Below are 24,673 nucleotides of genomic sequence, written 5' to 3' on the forward strand. Positions count from 1 at the left end.
ACATGATGCAAACTATTAAATCACGTTTTGCATGTTGGATCTAGACAATTATTAGGGCATTCATGTTACAATATTGACCATTGCAAGTGAATATATTAAATGAAGTTGACTATGTTTATTACTGCATTATTATTTGTTGGATAGGCTGGCAAGAGATTAGGTCGACAACGATGAACAATGGGATTTGAACCTAGGTCATGGCATCACCACTCCTTAAGCCTTACCAACTTAGATAAACTAGCACCTTCAACAAGAATGTTATAGTACATACTAAATACGTAAGAGATTGAGATCCGGTGACTAATGAAAAAGAAAAAAAGATCCTGACTATTAAAACATGAATCCTAAGGGATAAAATGTCTCCCAATGATAAATCACACACCTTGGATAAATCCCAACAGTTGGATTCTTGTTCTTCATGAGTCAATTGATCCCAATTTATAATGTGTCATAAAAATAATTAGTAAATTAAGTACAAATAACATAGTAATTTTCAACAAACCTTTAATCTATATATATATATTTTTTTTTTTATTAAACAAAATTTTCTTCCATCAAATCTTCCTACCTTGATTTAAGTAATATAAAATTTATTGAGAAAAGCACATAACATCGGGGATGTAGCTCAAATGGTAGAGCGCTCGCTTTGCATGCGAGAGGTACAGGGTTCGATACCCTGCATCTCCATGTTTCTTAAATTTTGAACACGACTTTTAAATATTCCAGAATTTCGTTTTCTTCTTTGTGGCTTATATATTTCTCACTGAATTCATTTTCTTTGATGGCACACCAATAATGTATATAGAAAAGACAACAGAAATCACACATTTTTACCTCATATTTTCTTTGTCAATCTCATTCTCAATTCATGTAAAATATTTAAAGGTGATAGGGGAATTTTGTTTTCTAACATATTATTTATAATTTAACTAAAATATAGATCGATGACAAAATCATGTTCATTTTTTTACACTTTTAAGTGGCGTGTGTCTATCTATATCCTCATTAGATATACTATAAATAATTTGAAGAAATATGTATTTGATCGATAATTGGATAAAAAAATTGTCAACCTGGTTGGACCACGAATGGATCTAGCTCAATTTGGTTGGATTGACTTACATTAGATATACTATAAATAATTTGAAGAAATATATGTATTTGATTGATGATTGGATCGAAAAATTGTCAACCTGGTTGGACCACGATTGGATCTGGTTCAATTTGGTTGGATTGACTTACATTCGTTAAAAAAAAATAAAAGAAATATGTATTTGTTTTCCTAAATTGTCTTCATTTATATTGATTAGATGATAAATTCACAAAAATGTGTGAGTCATTAATCGAACCAATTGTATATCAAAATCTGGCTCGACCATTGGTTCGGTCTAGTTTCAAAACACTGATCCAACCCATAGCACAACGATCCCATCTAACCTGCACATGTCCATGGTTTCCCAAGGTCCAGGCTTGGATTTGATGTCTGTGGGTCAAATTAAGCCACTTGGGCTAAGTTGAATTTTGTTAAAAAAAACCAAAACAGAAAAGAAAGAGAATGGCACACAAAACACAGAGATTTATGTGATTCGGCAATGTGTCTGCACGCACGGATAAAATTAAAATCTAATATGACATGTTATCAAGCAAAATGTTATTTGTACCATTGTGTGTGTGTGTGTTTTTTTTTTTTTTTGAAATCTTTCGGACTCGAAACTGAGCCGAACCTTGACCATGATCCACCTATCTTGGTCTATTGATCGGTCAACTCTGGCCCAATAGGGTTTCAGAGTTAGATTAATGCTTCACTTGGTTGAATCACATGAACCCATTTGTTGACCTATCCAATGTATTAAGGACCCCCATCCAACTTCTATCAAATTATGGATTCAGTTGCTTCTAGATTGGATTTGCACACCATTATAAAGATCAAATAAGTAACATATATGCTTATGTCGGTTTGGGATCCACGTTCGATCCAATTCTTATATGGCATAATTTTTTATTTCGATCCAAATGCTTAGATCTATAATTAAGAATATGATCAAACAATTACCTATAAGAAGAAGAATTAGAAGATCATAATCAATCCATTAGTGGCAAATATTATACGTGTTAGATACATCTCTGATCCGATTACCCTACTAATACTCCACTACAAAAATCCATATTTTTATCATTGATGTACGTTCTTCTCCTCACCCATCCAACTACCATTAAAATGCGTCAAATCATCGTTGAAAATGTTACTTCGCTAAAGATGGGTCTTCTCTACATTTCCCATTCATCCACCAATAATGTTGACAAGAAAGAAGTGAAGTAGGGTATGGTTGAGAAAATGAGAGAAAAATAATTTCACTTATTTGATAATATTTCTTTAAATATTGATTTCACCTAATAATTTGTGTCTGACTAAATTCTAAAAATATAAATAATCTTTATTGAATAGTTGCCAAACAAGGTCAAAGTATCTAACATGTTAAGGTGGTGTTTTTGTGGGCTTAGTCCAAAGGGAGACAACTAAGATTAAAAAAAAAATTAAAATAGTTGCATGCCATACAAAACAAATTGGGAGTAATTGTTCTTATATGCTTTGATTTGTTCTCTCCCCCTTCCCCCTCTTTCAATTCCCACCCCACTAGCAACAATTAAAAAATAAAATAAAAAATAAAAAAAATAAAAGAAAATAAAAAGAAAAATCATTTTTTTATTTATGATTGTGAAAAGAAAATGGACAAGAAAAGAAGATTCAAAATTTTTAAGAGCAATTCCAGCCGTCCTTTAAAAGTTCAAATATAGAGGTTTTGGCCAGTGAACCACCAAATTCCAACTGTTCTTTATTTTGAAGGAAACCCCTTTAAATCACTATTCATTCATATTTGAAGTGGAGAGAGAAGATTCGAAACCCCACCTTTATTAGGTACTATTCACCTTTTCCAATAAATTTTATGTGTCTCATTTTTTTTTTGTATAAATATCAATTTAGCCTCTTCTTTTCATGTAACATGATTTAAATGCACTTTAATCCTGTATAAGCTTTTAAAGTCTTTTCATTTAATATCTTAAAAATCATATCAAATCAATTAATCGATTAAGCTTAATTAAATTAGCTTAATCAAAATTGTAAACAACTATTAAATTTGTTTGAATAAGGGTTATAATGTTTTGTAATGTTGAGAATATTATTTGAGACAAACCTTTGTAATGTACGTAGAGTGTGCTAATTTTTAATTGCGATGTAATAAATAATTTAAGAAATTGAGGTGCAATAAGTTAAAGTTGGGCTGTCAATAATAATTCTCTTTTTTCTCTAAAATGGAGTATAATAAGTAAAAGTCAGGGTGCCTATAGCAACACTTTTTTTATTTTACATTTTTTTTAAATGTATTTGAATATTGTTTTAGAGTAATGAATAGTGATTTGAAGGTGGAACCCATTGGATTAGAGAAGTGGCTCGGAGCCATCATTTTGAAGAAGATGTCAATTTGAAGGCAACTTTTAAAACTCTCAATTGGAGTTGCTCTAAGTTGCTAGGTGTTGAATGAAAAATTTTTTTACAAAAAAATTAATTTAGGATTTCAGAGGATCATGAATTGACCAATCACAAGAACTCATGTGTATTGAGGGCATCCTCAATTTACAAAATTATTCTCGTTGGGTTTTGTGCGATTGATCATTCGGAATTATGTAAAATCCTAATTTGACTTTCCTATGAACAAAAAATCTCTTAGTGCTAGATAACTTAATCGGTAGTCTTTGGGTGACCATAACATAGATCTAGGTTCAGTTCTTGTTTATTGTGGAGTTATTGATTTCATTAAAAACAAGTTTACTGAATCAAAAACAAAACTCACTTACTTTTAAAAATGAGTCGTGATCATCTGACTCCCCCCCCCCCCCCTCCCCCCGACATACTTTCGCATACTCTCATGAGGTGCTGTGTTAGAACCATACATCCAATTGTGTATCCCGTGGTAAAAAAAATCTATTGTTGTAGCACATGCCATGTCAAGAGAGTATGGGGGAGTATGATCGAGGCGGGGAGTAAAATCATTATTCTTTAAAGAGAGAGAATAATATTTTTTACAAAACTATAAGTTTCAAGTGCCTAATTTCTCGTTTTCCTTGGAAAACCATTTATTGCCCAAAGCAATTTTCTCTTTTGTGGAGAAATGTTTTCCCTCCTCATCTCCAGAAAATGATTTTTAAACTTCCTACTTCTCTTTAGATTAAACACTAGCCTCACCCCCAAATACTAAAACCCAATTCTCTTTCTTTTGACATTTTCAAGTGCAAATCAAAACATCAAAATGAAAAATTTTTTTTCAACGATTTCATCCTCACATTGCTATTTTATAAAAGTAATCTTCTCTAGAAAATAATTTCCCTATTATCATTGAGGCCGAAATTGAAAATGATTTTCCACCCAACGCGCCAATTATTCTAAGGCATTTAAGTCGAACACAATTTACAAGTGTTTGCGAGGTTGGTTACGTGGTCGTATACATCATTAATTTATAAATCATTATTATTATTAAATATAATATATAAAATATAAAGTTCAAAGCCTCTCTCTGTCAAAAAAAACGAAATTCCGCAGAAACAGGACCGATCCAACAACAGCAAAAAACTGGAGCAGATCTCTCTCTGTTAATGGTGGTTTGGATCTCTCCTAAGTACAGCTTTTACTCTCCACTACAAAGATTTGGTACGCCAACAATAAATTAACAAATAAACTCCAGTTAGATTTTCATTTCTGATCTTGTTTTCTCGTTCGTTTTCACTTGTTGAAAGATTTGTCTCGAATTGTTCAGATCTAGGGAGTTTTTGGGTTAATGTTTGAGATCTGCACTTGTTTCTTGTCTTAAATTGATTAAAAAGATACTTTTGATCTCCTGGAATGTTAATTTAGTATATATATATTTTTTTCTTTTTTGCGGATTCGATGCACACTTGCAGGTGGAATGTTGCTCTGTTGATTTGGTGAAATCGATAGCTGGATATTTGTGAAGAACTGGTATTTTGAGGCTAAAGTTCAGGGTTTTCGAGATTATATGTAACTTGGACGGCAATTTGGGGTTATTTCGCTTCAATTTTGTATGTCTAATGTGGATTTAAGAGATCTACTAGTTTGATCTGTTAATTTCGTGTTGTTGATCATGTCTCATAATTCAGAACCTTAATGCAGTAGTTCAGATTGTTTCCTCAAAAAAAGAAGAAGAAAAAATATCTTCTTTGGTGGTTGCATTTTCAATCAAGAAAGAAACTATTTGAGTTGGTTGTTTCCATGCTTGTAGGATTTGGCCGATCTCTTGATTATAGAGAGAGAAGAAACTTAGATCTTATGTTGGGTTCTGAGTTTTACAATTCGCATATATTCAGTGGAGGTCGAATTTAAGTTATTTTGGACATGAGAAGCTCTTGGTCTACTCCATTCTCTATAAATTTTGGCCGTAGACCGCCACTCAGTTTGTTACTTCTGTGCTTTGTTTGTGTCCTCGCATTAATTGTAGTTTTAGGCTCGTTTTCTTCGAACACCTTGAACTCTGTTGCTTCCTCACCAATACCTGATTTTTATAAGAACTATAGAAGGCTAAAGGAGCAAGCAACAAGTGATTATTTGGAGATAAGGTCTCTTTCTTTAGGGAGAACTCATCCAAGAGAGTTTGAATTATGTGGAAAGGAAAGAGAGAACCATGTACCTTGCTATAATGTCTCTTCAAGTCTGTTAGCTGGGTTTCTTGATGGGGAAGAATTTGACCGTCATTGTGATGTATCACGAGTGGGAACCCGTTGTTTGGTCCGTCCTCCAAAGGACTATAAGATCCCTCTAAGGTGGCCAGCTGGTCGGGATGTGATATGGAGTGCCAATGTGAAGATAACAAAAGACCAATTCCTTTCTTCTGGAAGCATGACGAAAAGGTATATTTCTTGGTTCAATATACAAAGTTCAATTTGTTCTTTTCGGTTTTTTCAATGCAGATAATTAAATGTACCATTTCTTTTTGGAATTCCGTAGATTAATGTTACTAGAAGAGAATCAAATTGCTTTTCACTCTGAGGATGGAATAAACATTGATGGTGTTAAAGATTACTCTCGTCAAATTGCAGAGATGGTAGGGTTGGGAAGTGACTCTGAATTTGTTCAAGCTGGTGTAAGTATCTCTCTTCCTTGTTTTTCCTCTTTTTTTATTTTTATTTTTTGTCTTGTTATGCTTCATGTCATGGTTTGGTTTGGGAGCTGCTATGTTGGATAGAAACCATTGTCATCTTCTTGTGAGATATTTGAAATCAGGAAAAGTTATGTTACTTTCCATGCTTATCTTAGAGAGCTGCTATTGGCACCCCAACTTTTACTTCTCTACAGCCATTTTTTTTTCAATTTTAATTGGGGTGTAAGAAGTAAAAAGTTGGGGTGCCAATCACAGCTCTCTTATGTTACTGGATATAACCTTCTATATTGAAAATGATAGGCAAATGCTCTTATGTTTTAGTGATGCGTTGCAATGTTCACTGATGTGGGATACAGGTTCGCAATGTACTGGATATTGGTTGTGGATTTGGTAGCTTTGGAGCTCATTTATTCTCATTAAAGATAATGACTGTTTGTATTGCGGCATATGAGGTATTTGGGAGTCAAGTTCAGATGGCTCTTGAGAGAGGTCTTCCAGCGATGATTGGTGACTTCATTTCAAGGCAACTGCCATATCCATCATTGTCGTTTGACATGGTTCACTGTACCCAGTGTGGTATCACCTGGGACGTAAAAGGTACTTCTAGAGTTGGTTGGATTAGGCATATTTTCCCCTAGTTTGTGGTAGTTAAATGAACGGTCTTTCTATTACATGCTTTCAAAGGAAAAAAGAAGAGTTGTATTGCAGTTATTTCTTGCATGATGGACTACTGTGCTTTTGTTTCATCAATTATAGCTTCTCTTATTTTATTTTTATATAAAACTTCACTGCTACCACTTTCTTGCTTTACATTTCAATCAACAAATGTAGTGCTCTCTGCATATGAGGAAATATTACTCTTTTTTAAGTCTTGTTATCTGTAAATATTATTAAATATATGCTCAGCATTTCTATTTCGATTTTAAATAGCATAGCAAAACTATGATCTTTGAACCAAGCTCTAGTTTCCACTTCACTTGATTATTCAATCCCAATTGGTTCGTTTAGTCGAATGCAACACCATTCCCATTTTCAAACTCCCATCAATAGGGATAATGATTACAAAACTTGTAATGTGAGGAAGCACACAGGTCTCTTATAACCATAAGGATGACGATTTATTATACCCTTGAGGGAAAATAATAAGTAAATGAGCAAATTAGAGATGCAAGTGCAACTGCAATTAGGGAACAACTAAAGAGGTCTTCAGGATAGACCAATATTAAAAGTTATACAAGTAAAGAAACACACTATATTGAAGTAATTCATGATAAGAAGCTCAAGGAACACAGGCAGCAGGCTAAAAGGCAATGAGTAGTTTTGGTTAGAAGGATGCCTTTCTGTTGGAAACTCTATTTTCAAGGTGCAGAGTGTAGAGGGACTAGACTTTTGAAGAGTAATGCCCTTCTGTAAAAGAAGAGAAAGATGCTCACCATTAGAATCAGAGCAAGAGTTCTTATGTGACCAGGTTAATAAATTCATTCTTGTGGAGAAATTATACGAAGGATTTTGAATTTGAAGAAAGCGATTTCTCCATCCTTTTCGGTATGGTTTATAAGGGTGTTTTGTGATTGGATAAGGATAGCTTCATAGAACTTTTGGGATAGATTTGGGAGTTTGGCTGTAAAATGTGCTTTTGGAGGAAAAACTTGGGATAAAATTTGAGGGATGGTTAGATTAGAATGCATATGTTGGTCGAGAATAAGGATTGAATGGAAAGCTTTGGAAATGTAATCAGATCGGGATCAAGCAGAGTATCTATTGGGAGCATAAGGGATTTGGACTGGAATTGGGACTTTACCTTTGAATTTTGATTGATGAGGGGTAGAAACACCTCGAATACTCATTTTTTCTGTAAAAAATCACGAGTTAAAAAATCAGCTAAATAATTTTTTGAACAATTAATAAATTCAATATCAAAGTCAAAAATAGAAAGTAAGGCTTGCCATCGGGCAAATATTTGTTTAGAGGCAAGATTTTTAACATCCTTTTGTAAAACATCTTTGGCAGATTTACTATCGACTTTGATTAAAAAAAATTGATTTAAAATGTCACTTTAGAATTTTAAAACGCATAAAACAATAGCTAGTATTTCTTTTTTGATAGTAGAGTAATTTTGTTGACAATGAGTCCAGATTCTGGACGTAAATTGAACTAATTGTTCAGTTTTTTGAGGAGAAATTTGTAGAAGAATTCCTTCATATAGTAATTCGGAAGCATATGTTTGAATTATTCTTGGATATGTAATGTTTGGAATATTTAGGTAAGGTAGAATCTTGACACGTTGTTTAATCTTTTGAACTGCTTGGGTATGTTCAGTAGTCCATGGTTGTTTTGTTTTGTCGTTTGGTTTTTAAAGTTGAAAAAAAATGATTTTTTTTTCTTGAACTAGATTGTGAATAAAGTTGAGAACATAGTTTAAACATCCTAAAAATCGTTGTAATTGTTTTTTATCTGTGATTTCATGGGGAAACTTATCAGCAAAAGAGATTACCCTATTGGTAGGGGTAATAGTTTGTCGTTCAATATTGAACCTTAAAAATTGGACTGATGTTTGGAAGAGTTTAATTTTTCACTCAGATAATACAAGTCCATTTTTTATAATAAGATTTTGGAATAAATATAAATGTTTCCAATGTTGGTCAATGGAATTTGAGATTATAAGAATGTTGTTGATATAAACTAAAGGAAAAGATTGATAGGGATTAATTGTTTGTCTAGGAACTCTGTATAAAATAGCATTATTCATCATTTATAAACTTATGGTGAAATGTGAAAATATGTGTGCTGACGTCTTTGGGTGTTGGGCTCTCAAAGATGCCTTGTCAACACTACAGCAGCCACTGACACATGAGCCATTGTCCTTGTTACATTGGAATCGCATAGTATCTGGATTTTAAAAGAGTAGAAAAATTATAAGATGATGGAAGGTGCCACCTCGGTGAGGTGATGAAGTCTTCACCTACTTACACCTATCAAACAAACAAACAAACAAACAAACAAAACTATAAGTGATTGAACTGGGAAAAATCTTGATGAAATCATCATGGTTGTAGCTACTGTTCAGTAGCAACTTCATTTGGAAATAGGAGAAAACCTTCACAAGTATACAATTTATTGAAATCATGGTGGGATCTTAATGCTGATGGTTGGCGGTAACTGGTTAGAGCAAAAAACAAGGTTGGAATGGATGGGGGTGCCAGGGTGGGTGTGCTATGTTGGTAGAAATTCCTTCAGAGAAGACCCAGACCACCAAAATCCGCAAGCTGCATTACTATCTAAGTATGGGACTAGGGGTTTGTCCCCGTTTGTATTGCCTGCATAGTTACATGCATAGTAGAGTTGGGCATGAGTGGTACAAAGTTGAGTGCCTTATTTAATAACTTAAGAAAGAGCTAAACAAGATAAGCATTAATATATGTGAATGCAGTAGTGTTGTGCACTTCCCATTGGAGATTTTCCATTCGATATGTACGTAGTGGCAAAGGATGGATTAAAGCCATCAACACACAAATGAAGCTGTTTACTCCTGTTAACATTCTAATCAAGAATGCCCATGCAGATTTTTATTCAATACAAGTGAAAACTTATCCAAAAAATAAATAAAAAAATTCAATATAAGTGAAAAACAGATATGTACTATTTTATGGACTTCATAGAAGAAATTGGTTGTTTGGCTCTCTTTAGGGACTCTGCACGCTTCCCTATATATATATGGGTCAGGATCCTTTGACGCTTAAAAATGACTCATGAAACAAACCCATGATCCCAACCCTTTAAATGCAAAATCCAATGGTTAAGATTTATCCTCAGGATAAGTATCTCCGAGATTTGTGTTATCAAGATATTCATAAATCTCAACCATTGGATTTTGTGTTTAAAGGGTTGGGATCATGTGTTTTTTTCATGAGTCATTCTTAGGAGTCAATGAATCCCAACCTATATATATATATATATGGGAAATGTTCAGCACCCAACCATTTACCCAACTATTTGCCCAACATGTTTTGTCCAACATGGGTTAGAAGTTTTGGAATGGGCTGATTTTTGGTGAGGATGATCTCTACGGTTAGAAGATCATCCTCACCAAAAATCAGCCCATTCCAAAACTTCTAAACCCATGTTTACAAGTTGAAAAATCGTGGACCGTCCATTTTTTGTAAACCATTTGTGATGGGGTTAGAAGTTTTGGAATGGGCTGATTTTTGGTGAGGATGATCTCCTCACCATAGAGATCATCGTCACAAAAAATCAGCCTATTCCAAAACTTCTAACCCATGTAGGACAAAACACGTTGGGCAAATTGTTGGGTAAATGGTTGGGTGCCGAACGGGACCCTATATATATATATATATATATATATATATATAGGGAAATGTTCAGCAACAAACATTTTGGCAAAACATTTTTCAAAACATGGGTTAGAGATTTTGGAATGGGCTGATTTTTGGTGAGGATGATCTCTACGGTGAGGAGATCATCATCACCAAAAATCAGCCCATTCCAAAACTTCTAACCCCATCAAAAATGGTTTACAAAAAATGGACGGTCCACGATTTTTCAACTTGTAAACAGGGGCTAGAAGTTTTGGAATGGGCTGATTTTTGGTGAGGATGATCTCCTCACCGTAGAGATCATCCTCACAAAAAATCAGCCCATTCCAAAACCTCTAACCCATGTTTTGAAAAATGTTTTGCCAAAATGTTTGTTGCTGAACGGGACCCATATATATATATAATGGTGAGTGTGATAAACCTGGATTGCTATGTTCCCTGCAAATTCATTCATTGTTCAACTCTAACCTTGGTTTTATACATCAGATGGGGCATTCCTTATTGAAGTGGACCGGCTACTCAAGCCTGGAGGTTACTTTGTTTTGACATCACCCACAAGCAAACCCCAAGGAAGTTCATTGAATGCAAAGAACAGGAACATGTTTACACCAGTTGAGGAATTTACCCAGAAAATATGCTGGAGTCTCTTAGCTCAGCAAGATGAGACCGTTGTTTGGCAGAAAACTGCAGACGTTCATTGTTATGCATCTCGGTGAGGACACTAACTACCGACTAACAATTTTCATCATAGCTTTTGATTAAATCGTGAACAATTATTCATATTTGGCTCTATCATGAGTTCACGATCCTTTCCCTCATGTTGTAGCTCAAATGTTACTTCTAAACATAATTTAATACGCCACTTTTATTTTCCATTGTAGCAAGCAGGGTGGTATACCTCTATGTAAAGAAGATTACGATGCCCAGTCATATTATCAACCTCTCCAATCATGTATAAGTGGAATTACCAGCAAACTCTGGATCCCCATACAGAACAAGTCTTCTGGTTCCCAGTTGAGCTCAATCGAGCTTGAAGTTCATGGAAAGTATTGTTCTGAAACAGATTGCTTTTGTGAGTTATGGTGTTCCAATAGTTGTTTCCATGCTTTCTACTTCTCTGGGACCTTAATAATTCAGATGCAGTGCTAGTGTATTGATTCTCATGTATTTTTGCAGGAGTACATCCTGAAGAATTTTTTGAAGACTCACAGGTTTGGACATCAGCTTTAAAGAACTATTGGTCTTTGCTTACGCCCTTGATTTTTTCCGACCATCCAAAGAGGCCTGGTGATGAAGACCCACTGCCGCCATTCAACATGATACGTAATGTAATGGACATGAACGCTCGTTATGGAGGTTTAAATGCTGCATTTCTGGAAGCTAAAAAATCAGCATGGGTGATGAATGTTGTGCCAGTCAGGACTACTAATACACTTCCTCTCATACTTGATCGAGGTTTTGCTGGGGTTTTGCATGACTGGTGAGATATCCGAATTATATTTTTGTAGATAGTTTTTGTCCTTGAATTGGATGATTTGGATATCTTGGTTTAAGAGCTCCACCAGGTAGCCCAGTCAAAACTATCTCTGACATTTTTGAAAACCTAATTTCTGAGGTTTCCCAAAACGGTAAGATCTATTTGGAGATTGTGTGGTTTGAAATTTCTCTTCCTGCTGTAAAGATCTCATGGATTTTTCCCATGCATAGTTTAATATTTTATATGAACTGTTTGTTTTATTTCAGTTTAGCTCGCTCTTCCCAACCTAGAATTACAAAACATTATCCAAGAGTTCAATCCTTTCAGACTTTTACTTTGTTTTATCTCACTTTGATATCTATAGTTTTTTAAATTTAAAAAAAAAAAAAAAACCCCCATTTTGCTTGAGGCAATTCTGAATTCTCATCAATGCAAGAATAAATTATCTTTGCCAGATCGATGTTTTTGGTCAGTGCTTTATGTGTGGGACCACATTCTAGAATTCTGGCCTTACTTATCCCCTAAACCCTTGTTGAAAATAATGATATGATACTTGTTTTAGGGTTTGAAACATAGAATACAGTGCCAGATTCTGATGACCCTGTCATTTATGCAACAGGTGTGAACCCTTCCCTACCTACCCACGTACATATGACATGCTTCACGCAAATGGGCTCCTCTCACACCTTCTCAATTCAGAGCACTGTGACATTTCTGACTTATTCTTGGAGATGGATCGTATTCTACGCCCTGAGGTATTTATCACTTTCGTGTTGATTTCTTCATCTTGAAAAGTTGAAAGTTTTTATTATTCTGTTAGTTTTGGGTAAAAAGCCTAAAATACCTTTTTACTCTATTTAATATACATTTTGGGTCATTGTCAGATTTTTTTTCACTCGCATGGATATACTTTTTGGGTTTGGTTGCGGAGAAAGAATAAGATGTAATTGACCATTGAAACATGTAGATGGGTGTCATTCATCGTCTCTTATCTCTGACAAACATCAGTAAATCACAAGTCTATAGTCGGATATTTCATCTGAATTTTATTTTGAGTCTGATGAATTGAACGATTGTTGATAGGGATGGGTTGTGCTAAGCGATAAACTGCAAGTAATAGAGAAAGCACGCATGCTTGCTACACAGGTCCGTTGGGAAGCAAGAGTGATTGAGATGCAGAACAACAATGATCAGCGACTACTTATTTGCCAAAAACCATTCTTGAAGAAGTGACCGCTCATTTCCACTTTTCATCTTTGGTAATTTCTCTAAACCTAACTTTTTGAGTAAATTAAGAAATGCAGCCTATGATTAACCTTTCTGAATATCTGGTTGGAGGGAAGACTCCTCAGTTAGGGCCATGGTTTGAGTAAACTAGGACACATTTATGTTTGAAAACTTACCAAAAATTTCATATTCTGATTGGCAAAGCATGAATCTATTGGCAGCTATTTTCGTCATCATTATTTGACTTGAAGAAGTTCAGAGATTGCAACGAGATTATGTGATAGCTGTTGTTGACGACGAGTATGATTCCTCATAAGTAACCTCAGTTCATTTTCCTAATTTATTTGTAGCAATTCATTCATCTAAATTGTTTTTGTTTTTGTCTTTTTTATGTTTCCATATTTTATTTCATTCTGAACAATATGTGAGTTGGATTAAATTGACAGTTATTGTTAGAAAAGGGTGAGAGGAAAGCCACCGCGGAATGTAAGTTTGAAGTGTAACATTGTCTTGCTAAATCCCATGTTCCTCTCTCTCACTCTCTCTCACACACACACACAATCTAAATGGAAAGTATAAAAATAATTTAATATATAAAATTTAAAATATTAAAAACTATTTATAGATATTAGACTATTTTAAAGAAAAAAAAAAATTGTTGGTCATTGTTAATGAATTTTTTTAAAAATAAAAAAAAAAATTGTTACCAAACACGTCTTGCCTAAAGATTTGTGCTGATAGGCGTGGGGCAATTTCTTTCATTCTCTGCGTCGGCGTGTCTGGAGCAGTCCAATGGTATGTTATAAACATTATTCTGACTCCCCCCCGCCTGACATACTCTCCTGACGTGGCATGTGCTAGAATCATAGATTTTTTCCACGGGATACACAACTGCAAACCCCATAACTACATGCAATTGTGTATCCTGAGGAAATCTATGATTCTAGCATATGCCACATCAGGAGAGAGAGGGTCAGAAAATCACATCTCTATAAATAGAGAATGTGCTGACAGTGTCTTTGTGATAATGATCCATTTAACTTAACTGAACGTGAGTTTGAAAATTGGATACTCTCATCCATTCGTTGATGAGAGTATTTGAGCACTTTGAAGCTTTGGTAGGTATTACCTGTCCAAAAATCTTAGCTTGGTACCACATTGAAGCTTTTTAAGAAGATTACTTTGGGTTGGATGTGGAACACCAGAGGCTTATTTCAATACTTGTAGGGGTCAAATCCTTTCCTGATCAAATACCTTGCAAGCGGTCTCAGATGGATTCAAGTTACACAATTGATTTAAGTTTTAAAAGTAAATAGTTTAATTGGTAATGAAACCAAAACCAGTCGCCTTATTATTAACTTTTAGCATAAATACAATAAATTAAAATTTACGTGAAATAAAATAAAGGGTGGCTCTACTTGCACACACTTAAATGGTTTATTGTACCCTCTTACTCATTATACGCACCCACCTTAAAGACAAAATGTCTCATTGTATCCTTTTTAGCTCTCTTTGTTTTTTTATTAGTTCTCATTGCACCCACCCAAGTGGTTATTGAACACTTATCATTTTTACAATGTTCTGTAAATACCTATCGATCCATACATAAAGATTCGATACTAGCACAACAAACACAAAGATTTACCTAATAAAGTTATGTACCTACCAAATCTGTTTGATAACATTTAGTAGGTACTTATTGAACTTGTTAAAATAAGTTTGGTCAAAAAAATTTATTTTTCTATTGTGGGTATCCCCACCCTTCCTGTGAGACTAAAACCATGGACACATGCACCACCCACCTCGGAAAGTCCTATGTGCAATGAGTTACAGAATTAAGGTAAAAGTATAAATTATCTCTTTTTTTTTTTTCCCTTTTTATTATTATTATTTATTATTACATTTTTCACTTAAAGGGGTATAATCGGCCATAATGGTGTTTGCAAATGGCCGTCCCCTCCAATAAATGATTTTTTTTTTTTCGCTAGGTGAAAGTCAATCTAGCATTAGACAGAATCCAGGATGGACCAATCATATGAACCAACGTGTATTGAGGGCATCCCAATTTACCAAACCCTACCCGCCTCGTTGTGGGATTGATTTTTCTGTAAGCAAAATATCTCTAATAACTCTTAAGCCATTCTCAATTTCGTTACAAAGGACTCGTTTGACAATTACCCCTATTCACTACACAATGGCAAGATCACCCTTCCTTTCTACACGCCTTTTTGTTTTTTTTAACATCTTATAATATTATTTTTAAAATTTTAAGAGATAAAAATGCCCTTATTTGATAGATTCCCTTATTTTTTTTTTGGACAATGACTATAAAGGATTCTTTATTGAGAATTTGTACTGATTAGTCCCCTATAAAAGAATACAACCATTTAAGTCATACTTAATAAAATATTCATCTATTAAAGATTTTCTGAAGATTTTTTTAAAGAAAAATATCTGAAATAACTTTTTAACAACTTTACAAAAGTGATTTAATCTAAAAAAAATACCAAATCACAACAAAAAAAAAAAACATGACCAATTTATTTGGTTCTTAATATTTTTGTGAAAAAAAAAGTTGTTTATTAAACTCTATTTATAAATTTAATATAAGTAGACTTACTAATTTTTTAGTTGAATCAATTCAATGAACATTCAAATCGAGTTTTAAAATAATATTTTAAAAATTTTAAAAATTTAATAAATCTAATATACATAAATCAAATTATTTTGATGATAATGATGATAACTATACTTACCTCCATCATCATCATCCATGTGAGTTAAAAAACAATAGTTTTGAGAAGAGAAAACAAATATATATTTTTTTCTTTCATTTAGATCTTTTTTTTTTCATTCATTAATTTTAAAACATAGAATTACTTAAACATTCTCAAATAAACACGTTTCTTTGATAAAATAAGTACTAAAGAGTCCATAATTTTTTAAAAGAGACTTTTTGGTACATATTTTTTAAAAATAGGTCTTTGAGGTCATTGTCCCTAATCGTTTTCGTACTAAGACACTAAAACAACACAAAAGAGACCAACAAGGTAATGTCTAACCCAAATTTTTTATACCATTAAGAATTATTTATTTCAAAAATATAATCTTCAAATTTTCAAAGCATTTTTTGTAGCATTATTTTAGGACAACTGTGAAAAAAGAGAGTAAGAAAACCTAATATGCTTCTCATTTCTAAAAATGGATGAGGATTTTTTATCTTTTAAAACAATTAATATTTAAAAGCGTTAAAAGTTGTGTCCAACACCATCGGATATTATTATTATTTTTGTAATTTAAGGTGTAATTATGAGTGAAATTTAAAAACATTAGTTTTGTTAAGGGGATATTTGTATCAAAAATACCTTCATTTGTGTGAGCTTAGGTGACATCCAATCATATAACCTTGAAAGATATGTTTGGCTCAGAAACCAATTTGCCCAAAACATGTCCGAATAAGAAATTTATTGAGAAATATAAACTTTCGAAAATGCACCAAACTCGTCACTCCCTCGTTATGTTTCTTCTCCATCACTATTGACACTTCTCCAATTACATTTAACAATGGCAGAAATGGAAAAAACTTTGAAGCTTTAAAGGAACCACCTCTATTGGATTACACGTGGCATTTCTAAGGAGTCATTTCAAATTTTAGAGGAAATGTAGGGGACGTAAAATAAATTTGAAACACCACGTGTCATATAACAAGCAGGGTTCCTTCAAATTTTGAAGCGGGCTGCCTGCTTCAAAGTCGACTAGACAGAAATGGTGGTGAGACAAGTAGTAGGCTAAAACCTGGGCGGGTTGGAGGGTAAACCCAGGCTCAACTCCAACCTGAGTTCAACTCAATCTGACCACTAGGCCTAAGCTCACTAACCCTAGTTTTTTGATCTTCTAAAATCGGGTTGAGTTTGGATTAGGCCGAGTTAGATAATTTTAGGCGGTTTGTGATTGGGTTGGGCTTGTTGTTGAATAACCTTAATTTCATTTTTTATTAACAAATAATTTTATCTTTAAAAAATACAACATAAAAAACAAAACTACTAGTAAATAAAATCGCATACAATCTTCAAATCCATCGAGAGAATATTTAGACAAACCATATTAAACCAAAGTTAACATAAATATTAACTAATTATTCACAAGTCATAATGATACGATGTAATAAAAAAAAGCTAAATAGAAAATCTATAATTAAAATACAAATATTATATATTAGTATATATCATCGGATTCGGGTTGAGTCAGGTTGCTCGTACCCTCAACCCGAGCTCAACCCAAATTGAAATCGGATTGAGATATTGTAACTCAGGCTCAACCATCTTCTACATAACTCGGCCCAGGCTCGCCCATCAATTGAGTTGAGCCCGGGTTGAGTTCGGGGTCAACCCGCCCAGGTTGCAGCCCTAACAGGTAGTGATGCTGACGGCAATAATGTGTAATGTAGATGTAGAGAATTCGGTGGTGGCCACAACAAAAACAGTAGTGTTCCTGCATTCAAAGTTGATGTCTACAACAGGTTTGTAATATAAAATTATCAAAATTGGCATTTGACAAAGCAGCAAATACTGTCCAACCTTTAGATCAGTGGATGCTGTTCATAGTTCCGTATAGATGCTATATATGATATATACGAATACAGACTATCAGATGAAAGAAGTCTTTAAGTTAAATGTGCTAACCTCAAATTCCACCAAAATCTCTCATGATTTGATAGATAATCACATCAGCACTCAGATGAACCTAAAGCTTTGGACAGTGCATTGATACTAATTTTGATTGGAGGACACAATTGTTAATTGCACAGAGCCTCCATTTAGGATGGCTTTTGACACTCGGGATTTCTGGGTGCTTTGGGTACCAAGGAAACTCATTTATGATTCAGTTGCTACTGAGTTCCAAGTAGCTCTTCAATCGAATGGTGTTGCTCAAATCCAAGATAACAATCTGAAACTAGAATCAGCTTCATCCCCTGAAAACATAAAATGTTTCCAAACCAAAAATCAAGGAAAAAGTAAGAGGAATATGTTAGATTGTTAAGCATAGAGTGCCATTAATGCATTAAAACGAAAAAAAAAAAAAAAAAAAAAACGTTCATTAGGATAATGATCAAACTGTTTAGGATATGACTGAGAAAATTTCAATTCACTGGTAAAGCAATTTTATGTTCTTCAATTTTTATTTTTTATTTTGGCACAAAAGATGGTATGTGCTTTAGATTAATGTATTCCAGCCTAAAAGCCTCGGGTTCTGATACCGCTTGCCTACAAAAAGTCTTATACCTAAGTTGCATATAGCAGGAGAGGGTGCAAGATGAACCTGGGTACGGGAGCAGAAAAGTTTTTCTCTACAATACAAAGTTTCATATAGAGGGAGTGGAATAGTGTTTGTCTCATTATGTATGAAACACGCTTGGGAGTGGAAAATTGTTGGTTGCATACAAAGTTTAAGCAGGAGAGGGTGTCGGAGCGGCGAAGAGTCAATTACCTTGGTTGCATGAAGCAGGAGTGGGTGTGGTGCAGTGCAGGACAGACCAAGGTGCGTGACCAAAAAAATGTTTGTTTCAGGCAATGTAGAATAACTATATTGAAGGAAGCGGGAAGGGGATTGAGATTGCAAAGTGGAAGTGGCAGCGATGGTGGCTCATAGGGTAGAAGGATCCTGAAACTTAAGTGCATATTTTAGTTGACCATATAAACAGAAATTGTAATACTTTATCAAGATAGATAGACCACTTAGCATGCCTTATATTGGATTATCCTAGTCAAAGCATTTCATGTTTTGTAACTCCACATTGCAGATATTTCAAATCTAGAAGAAAATTTCATTGGATCAAAGATAATTACAAAACTAGTTCCTATGAATGATTGTCAGCCTAGTCACTGACTGAGATGGTCTAGATATGAGTAGAATATTTTCCTCTACTCTCGGGTGTGTCATACCCCTACTTAAGCCTTGTGACCCTCTTATATTCATAGTTCTCCCCATCTCCAACAGATCGGTCTTTTGGAGTAGTTGGTTGGTTAACATGGTATCAGAGTGCTAGGTACGTATAGACCATGGGTTCGATTCTTTCCACTCATTGAATGCATATTTCTCTCCACTCTCGGTTTTGTCATACCCGAGTTAATCCCTATGACACTCTTATATTCATTCATGGTTCTCCCCCTCTCCAACAGATTGGTCATTTGGAGTAGTTGGTTGGTCCTCTTATATTCATGGTTCTCCCCCTCCAAAAGATTGATTTTTTGGAGTAGTTGGAACTTAATTCCTCATTTCCCCTTTTTATTTTTTTTAATATTTTTCATTAATAGTTCCATGTACTTGTGGAAAAGAATTGAAGAACATATTGACAGGTAATCCAAAATATGATGCCCAAAAAAAGCCAGCAAGGACCAGGCTCTACGGCAAGAAGAGTAACAATATGTTCTCACCTTGAGACCAGTTGGTGCAGATGGTAATTCCATATGGGTGTTCAAGTGGCCAGAGAAAGAAACTCTCTTTAGGGCATAAAGTTCAGAGGTAGAGACATTCCCAAGAACCAACCACCATGCTTCCATTTTTACCTGTACGAAAATGTCAGTTAATGTTACCCTAACTATAAGAATTGCACTAAATGAACCTTGTACCTTTGGAAATCGAGGGACAAATGCTCTCGATGTGTGCCGAGAGTTTGTTTTTTCTAATTTGATGCTCAGAATAGGGGACTTTGCACCCCCTTTGTTCTTTTTCTGAAGCCTTAAACTCACTCTAACACAGGGAAAGTGTTGCAGATCCTGCATGAAAAAAACAAAAAAAAATGTCCTGAGGACCTAAATCAGAAAAAATTTACACCTCAGTTTCAGTAACGAAGCTAACAAGCACAAGTGTCTCGTGTTGCCACAAATAAAGGATCAATGAAGATATGCAACCCATACTCCAATGGGTCTGTAGTGTCTCCTCACGAGTCACGTGTCCACTGGGCATACTTACTGCCATTATGAAAGTCAGAAGAAGGGAATGCTTATCTGGGATTTTTCTGACCCAATTGAGGAATAGTTCCATTTAGCAACAGATTTAGATCTCTTCAAATCATTCATTACATACAAATCTGGGTACTTGGACACGGACGCATGCTGGTGACAATGGACCTGAGTTTGGTGATGTAGAATGATGTTAGTCGACATAATGTCGTGGAGAATAAACATCATCATTATTATCATAATCAAAGTCTCATCGAAAAATTAGAGGTCAGTTGATTGAATCATGTTCCTACATTCAATTCTAACTGGAGAGACAATCAGCTTTCACTACCTTGATCCACATTATTGCAGATCTTCCTTTGTCTTTTAGAACCTTCAACTTGCATGTCCTTCTAACTGGAGAGACAATCAGCTTTCGTTGCACATGCCTATGTGACCAAACCATTTCAATCGTCTTTCTCTTAGTTTATCACCTATTGGATTACTCTTTTTCATGAACGCTTTCATTTTGAGTTTTACCTTTCTTAGTCTCTCCTCACATGCATCTCAACATCATCACCTCTGCTGCACTCAATCTATTAACATGTTGCTTCTCGATCACCGACCATTCAGCTCTATATAGCACTGATCTTATTGTTGTCTTATAGCACTCCAAAAGCACACTTCCACTTAAACCATAGAGCTCTGATTCTACGGGTTAGAACCAAGGTAATGAGAGTATCTTCAAAAAATGTACATCAGGAAAAGTTTGAATTCTAAGAAAAAGCAGTCTGTCTCAAAAATGCAAAATTGCAGATTGTTCCAAAACAAGCACATCATGGAATAAAACATCCACCGAGGTCTCAGGAAAGAGAACATACCTGATACAATGGTGAAGCAGGGAAATTGACCAATAAAGCCTGCAAAGCCGCCTTAGGAAGATCCAACAGTTGCTGAACATTTGAGATACCTCTTTTGCCAAGGGAACTTACAAGATCAGCATTCATGCTTGGCAGCATCCATAGAGAAGAGTCCCTATCGAACCATAAACCCTGAGAACAGATAAAGTAAAGAATGAGGGAGGATACATCAAGAGAAAATATGTAGTCTATGCCATGCATAATAGTTAAGCCATGAAGACAAACTCCTATTTTCCGTGGGGCATAATTATTTATCCCAGATTTTTGGGATAAAGCTGTGACAATGACTATGATGATGGCTACGCTTGGTTCACTAGAAATGTTTTCAGGTGGAAAGATATTTTTTAAAGAAATGCCTTTCAATAACAATATTGCTCAGAATTATCTTTTTTTCCTTTCCTTTTCCTTTTTTTTTTTTTGGGGGGGGGGGGGGGGGGGCACAACAACAATAACTCATGATTTGTTTAGCTCACCCTGAGATGCATAATATGTCAATTCTTGAGATATAATTTCTCTTGAAAGCTAGAAATTCTCTTTTGCTAAATATTTCATTTTTTATGGATACTTTCTCATATATCTGCCATGAAAAACAAAGTAGCTTATCATGGAATGCTGACCCATAGCACAGTTGTTGACACATTGCAATGCAACTTTGAGGTTGTCGGTTTTAAGTGGGCTAATTACCTATGAAAAAAGAAATAGTTTATCTTGGCTATCGAAATATCAAAAATCTTAATCCAAGTGGGACTGCAATGCTTGAGTCTATGGCAAGGCAATAGAACTATCTTACATGATTCTGAATATGTTATCAAAGAATTTCATAGACTTTTTACAGGTAAAAGCACAAACTCTTGACACAACAGTTTCTTGAAAGCAAGGGCTCACTGGCTTCTGCATTTATATTTCCTCGTTCTTTTTGGTTGTATACCAAAATGGAAAAGATTTTCCATACCTATTATACGGGAATATTCTATAACAGAAAAATACGTTACTGATGCAATGGCACTTTGACAAACATGTCAGGATCAAATTTTTTAAAGTTCACTCTTCTAGACAGCTAGAAAAACTTTTCAGACATTTTTATGGCTTCTAGAAATTGAAGGAAATTTTCAATTTCTTCAAAATCACCAGTTCAACTATAAGAATGGGATAGGCCATTGAAACGTCAAAATACTACTTTTATATTCTATACTTATACTTGGGAATGTCAGTGTTGTATTTTATGCATACTTAACAAGTGGTAAATTGTAAAAATCATCTTTGTACAGTTGAAGCCATCTATGTCACGGCCTTGCTGGTGCGCCACTGGCTGGACGTGGAAAGGGCCACGGAGACCGTGTAGTCGAAGTAGAGCCGTCATGTTGGGGGGCAGAATGGTAGGGAGGAGTGTGAAACTTAGTCTCACATCGGTCAGGAGAATGTTTAGATCCTGGTCTATACGGAAAAAACTAGACCCTACATAGTACAATGCATTTTAAAGCCGTGCGCACTTCGGCCTAAAGCAGACAATATTGTACTATTGTGGGCCTGGGGCATTATAATCTAGCTTCCCTTTTGTTTTGACAGATTCTCTCATTTATGGAGAACTGTGAGGAGACATACCTGCATGACCATTTGCAGAAGATGCATACAAGTAATTGTGCTTGAAAGCCATCCACTATTAGCACATATATCTATCATAGCCTGAATAATACGTATACTTTGATCCATCACTGATTTTAAGTCTGTGACATAGTCGCTGATTGGTAACTCTAACCTTGAGAAGTGTGCCTGAAATTCAGAAGTCACTGATAAATAAACTAAAAAATGACAATAAATGATAAAGGAAAACTTAAAATAGGGACACATAAGAAATATTCAGATCAAAGAGAAATTCATATGCTGGAATATACAAGTCGAGGTGGATCCATACCTGAAAAAGTAGATTTGCTTTGACATGTGGGTCATCCAGACGTTGCTTATCCACAAGATATGGAACTTTTTCCGATAATGCTTCATTAAAATTTTCCTAGACAAATAGATATTGAAATTAATTGTTAAAATTAAAAAGGACAATCAAGTAAATGTATCTAATCAAAATAAATTTTATGCTGTGGCTTTGAATAATCACAAAAAGGCCTATATGCTAAACACCTTTTCGCCTGATCAACACCACATTATTTCCCTCAAGTTAAGCAGTTTCACTTCATAGCCCGAACAAAACTATGAGCACTAGTATGCATCATGATACTTATACACTAAATTTTGACACTTTCAATCCCAGTGAAACATAGACTTGCATGTAAATATCTTACTAATAAGCTCACTCGATATATTTTTTTTGGTCTGCAAGCTCCAACCAAATTATTATGATCTACATAGGCATGTTGATTGCTTGAGGGAAGGTACATTATAAATTAATTCTGAATCCCCAGAGGGAATTTGACAAAGAAGATTATAGGAAAAGAGCTTGAAACCGCAATATGCAGAATTGGAACATTACAATGTAAGTAGGAATGATTTACTGATAACATAATGGAATTCTGTAGATTGATCAGAAATGGGTATCAGTGATCGAATACTAATAGACCTCTCTCTTTTTCTAGAAGGGAAAAAAGGAAAAAACAAGAAAAAAGAAGGAAAGACCAAAGTATCATTCAAATATGATCATTAAGCAGGGAGTGAAATGTTATTTACATATATTAACAAGTTGTACGCATGTTCAGTTACTTCATATTCTCATATTAATAAAAATACACATATACCTTTGGCTTTTCTGCCACATACAAAAATGAATGATGGTGCAACACCTATATATATATAGATATAGATATAAACCTTGAAATCAATGTGTAACTACAGGCCATCATTCTTCTACTCCTCATCCATCTAGCAAAATCTAACACAAAATAAAAGTATTCAGATAATGGATTAGAAAATTACCTCATTATGCCGCACCGGAAGCTCGTCATACTCAGAAGCACCAGAGAGAATGTGGAGGAAAACCTAGAATTCAAAATAGCAATTAAATAAACTATTTTAGGATAATAAACATAGACAATCAACATCTATAACAAAACTACAGACTTACTTCAAGTGATGTATCTGAATCTATGTTTGAACCAAACATTGATACAGTCATGTAACTGAGATAATACTGAGATGCTATTGAACCCAACATCAGAGGTTCCACACTGTTTTCATTCACTTTGATGCATCCACTGTCTTCCAGATCCTCAAATGTGTTTTGCACTAACCTGGTAAAAAATATTAGCATTCTCGCATAGAAGGAGACAATCCTCGGAGAAGAAAGGTCATGGATCATGTTATCATGAAAGTACCTTGACAAGTATGAGTTTAAAGTTCTGGTGTCAGTGTCCTCTAACCCATAGTAAGCTGGATTAACAACCTGTCACATAAAGAGGTTTGCTTTCAGATTAGAGTAAAACAACAACAAATCTTGGGTCAGCTAAGTGAATCCTGTTCCTCCATTACACTCTGTCAAAAGTTAAGTCTTCTGTTATTGAGATTGAGTTCATATCTACTTCTATAATCTCCAACCCTGTTCTTTTTGGTCTTCCTGTCGCTCTTTTAGGACCTTCAACATGGAAATTTCTTCTAAATG

The 24,673-nt window shown here is 34.7% G+C and overlaps 2 protein-coding genes and 1 non-coding gene across 12 annotated transcripts in view; 2 read left to right on the forward strand and 1 right to left on the reverse strand.

The window, feature by feature from the left end:
* The first annotated feature begins 614 nt into the window (after positions 1 to 614).
* TRNAA-UGC (transfer RNA alanine (anticodon UGC)) lies at positions 615 to 687 on the forward strand. Its single transcript has one exon. It is a non-coding gene; the product is annotated as a tRNA-Ala (tRNA).
* Positions 688 to 4,547: 3,860 nt separating this feature from the next.
* LOC147401344 (putative methyltransferase PMT5) lies at positions 4,548 to 13,726 on the forward strand. Of its 3 annotated transcripts, XM_086442602.1 has the most exons (11): positions 4,548 to 4,705; positions 4,957 to 5,094; positions 5,295 to 5,919; positions 6,017 to 6,152; positions 6,527 to 6,767; positions 10,991 to 11,216; positions 11,386 to 11,545; positions 11,680 to 11,984; positions 12,601 to 12,736; positions 13,065 to 13,240; positions 13,430 to 13,726. In XM_086442602.1, exons 3-10 carry the CDS (start codon positions 5,408 to 5,410, stop codon positions 13,212 to 13,214), a joined length of 1,866 nt encoding a protein of 621 aa, XP_086298728.1. In that variant the 5' UTR covers positions 4,548 to 4,705; positions 4,957 to 5,094; positions 5,295 to 5,407; the 3' UTR covers positions 13,215 to 13,240; positions 13,430 to 13,726. The 3 variants fall into 3 exon arrangements, with proteins under 3 accessions (XP_086298728.1, XP_086298727.1, XP_086298729.1); XM_086442601.1 differs by having other exon boundaries at positions 4,957 to 5,919; XM_086442603.1 differs by lacking the exon at positions 4,957 to 5,094 and having other exon boundaries at positions 4,552 to 4,705.
* Positions 13,727 to 17,297: 3,571 nt separating this feature from the next.
* Positions 17,298 to 24,673, reverse strand: part of LOC147401345 (U5 small nuclear ribonucleoprotein helicase) — a 48,276-nt gene continuing 40,900 nt past the window's right edge. For 2 of the 8 annotated variants that reach the window (XM_086442605.1, XM_086442604.1), the window contains 9 exons: positions 24,390 to 24,457; positions 24,140 to 24,305; positions 23,992 to 24,054; positions 22,982 to 23,077; positions 22,672 to 22,839; positions 21,031 to 21,201; positions 19,838 to 19,984; positions 19,643 to 19,774; positions 17,674 to 18,180 (listed from right to left, as the gene is read on the reverse strand). In XM_086442605.1, the coding sequence (XP_086298731.1) occupies positions 18,097 to 18,180; positions 19,643 to 19,774; positions 19,838 to 19,984; positions 21,031 to 21,201; positions 22,672 to 22,839; positions 22,982 to 23,077; positions 23,992 to 24,054; positions 24,140 to 24,305; positions 24,390 to 24,457 (1,095 nt within the window). In that variant the 3' untranslated portion in view covers positions 17,674 to 18,096. The other 6 variants (XR_015178442.1, XR_015178443.1, XR_015178447.1 and 3 more) reach the window with 6 other exon arrangements.

The sequence above is a fragment of the Akebia trifoliata genome, chromosome 5 (assembly GCF_017979445.1).
Source record: "Akebia trifoliata isolate Shusen 1 chromosome 5, ASM1797944v1, whole genome shotgun sequence".
Classification (NCBI taxonomy): domain Eukaryota; kingdom Viridiplantae; phylum Streptophyta; class Magnoliopsida; order Ranunculales; family Lardizabalaceae; genus Akebia; species Akebia trifoliata.

Excerpts from the sequence above, each read along its gene's own strand:
- LOC147401344 (XM_086442601.1), top strand. The coding sequence starts at position 5,408 with ATGAGAAGCTCTTGGTCTACTCCATTCTCTATAAATTTTGGCCGTAGA. Across the intron at positions 5,920-6,016 it reads TCTGGAAGCATGACGAAAAG|ATTAATGTTACTAGAAGAGA; the intron begins GTATATTTCTTG and ends GGAATTCCGTAG. Across the intron at positions 11,546-11,679 it reads CAATCGAGCTTGAAGTTCAT|GGAGTACATCCTGAAGAATT; the intron begins GGAAAGTATTGT and ends TGTATTTTTGCA.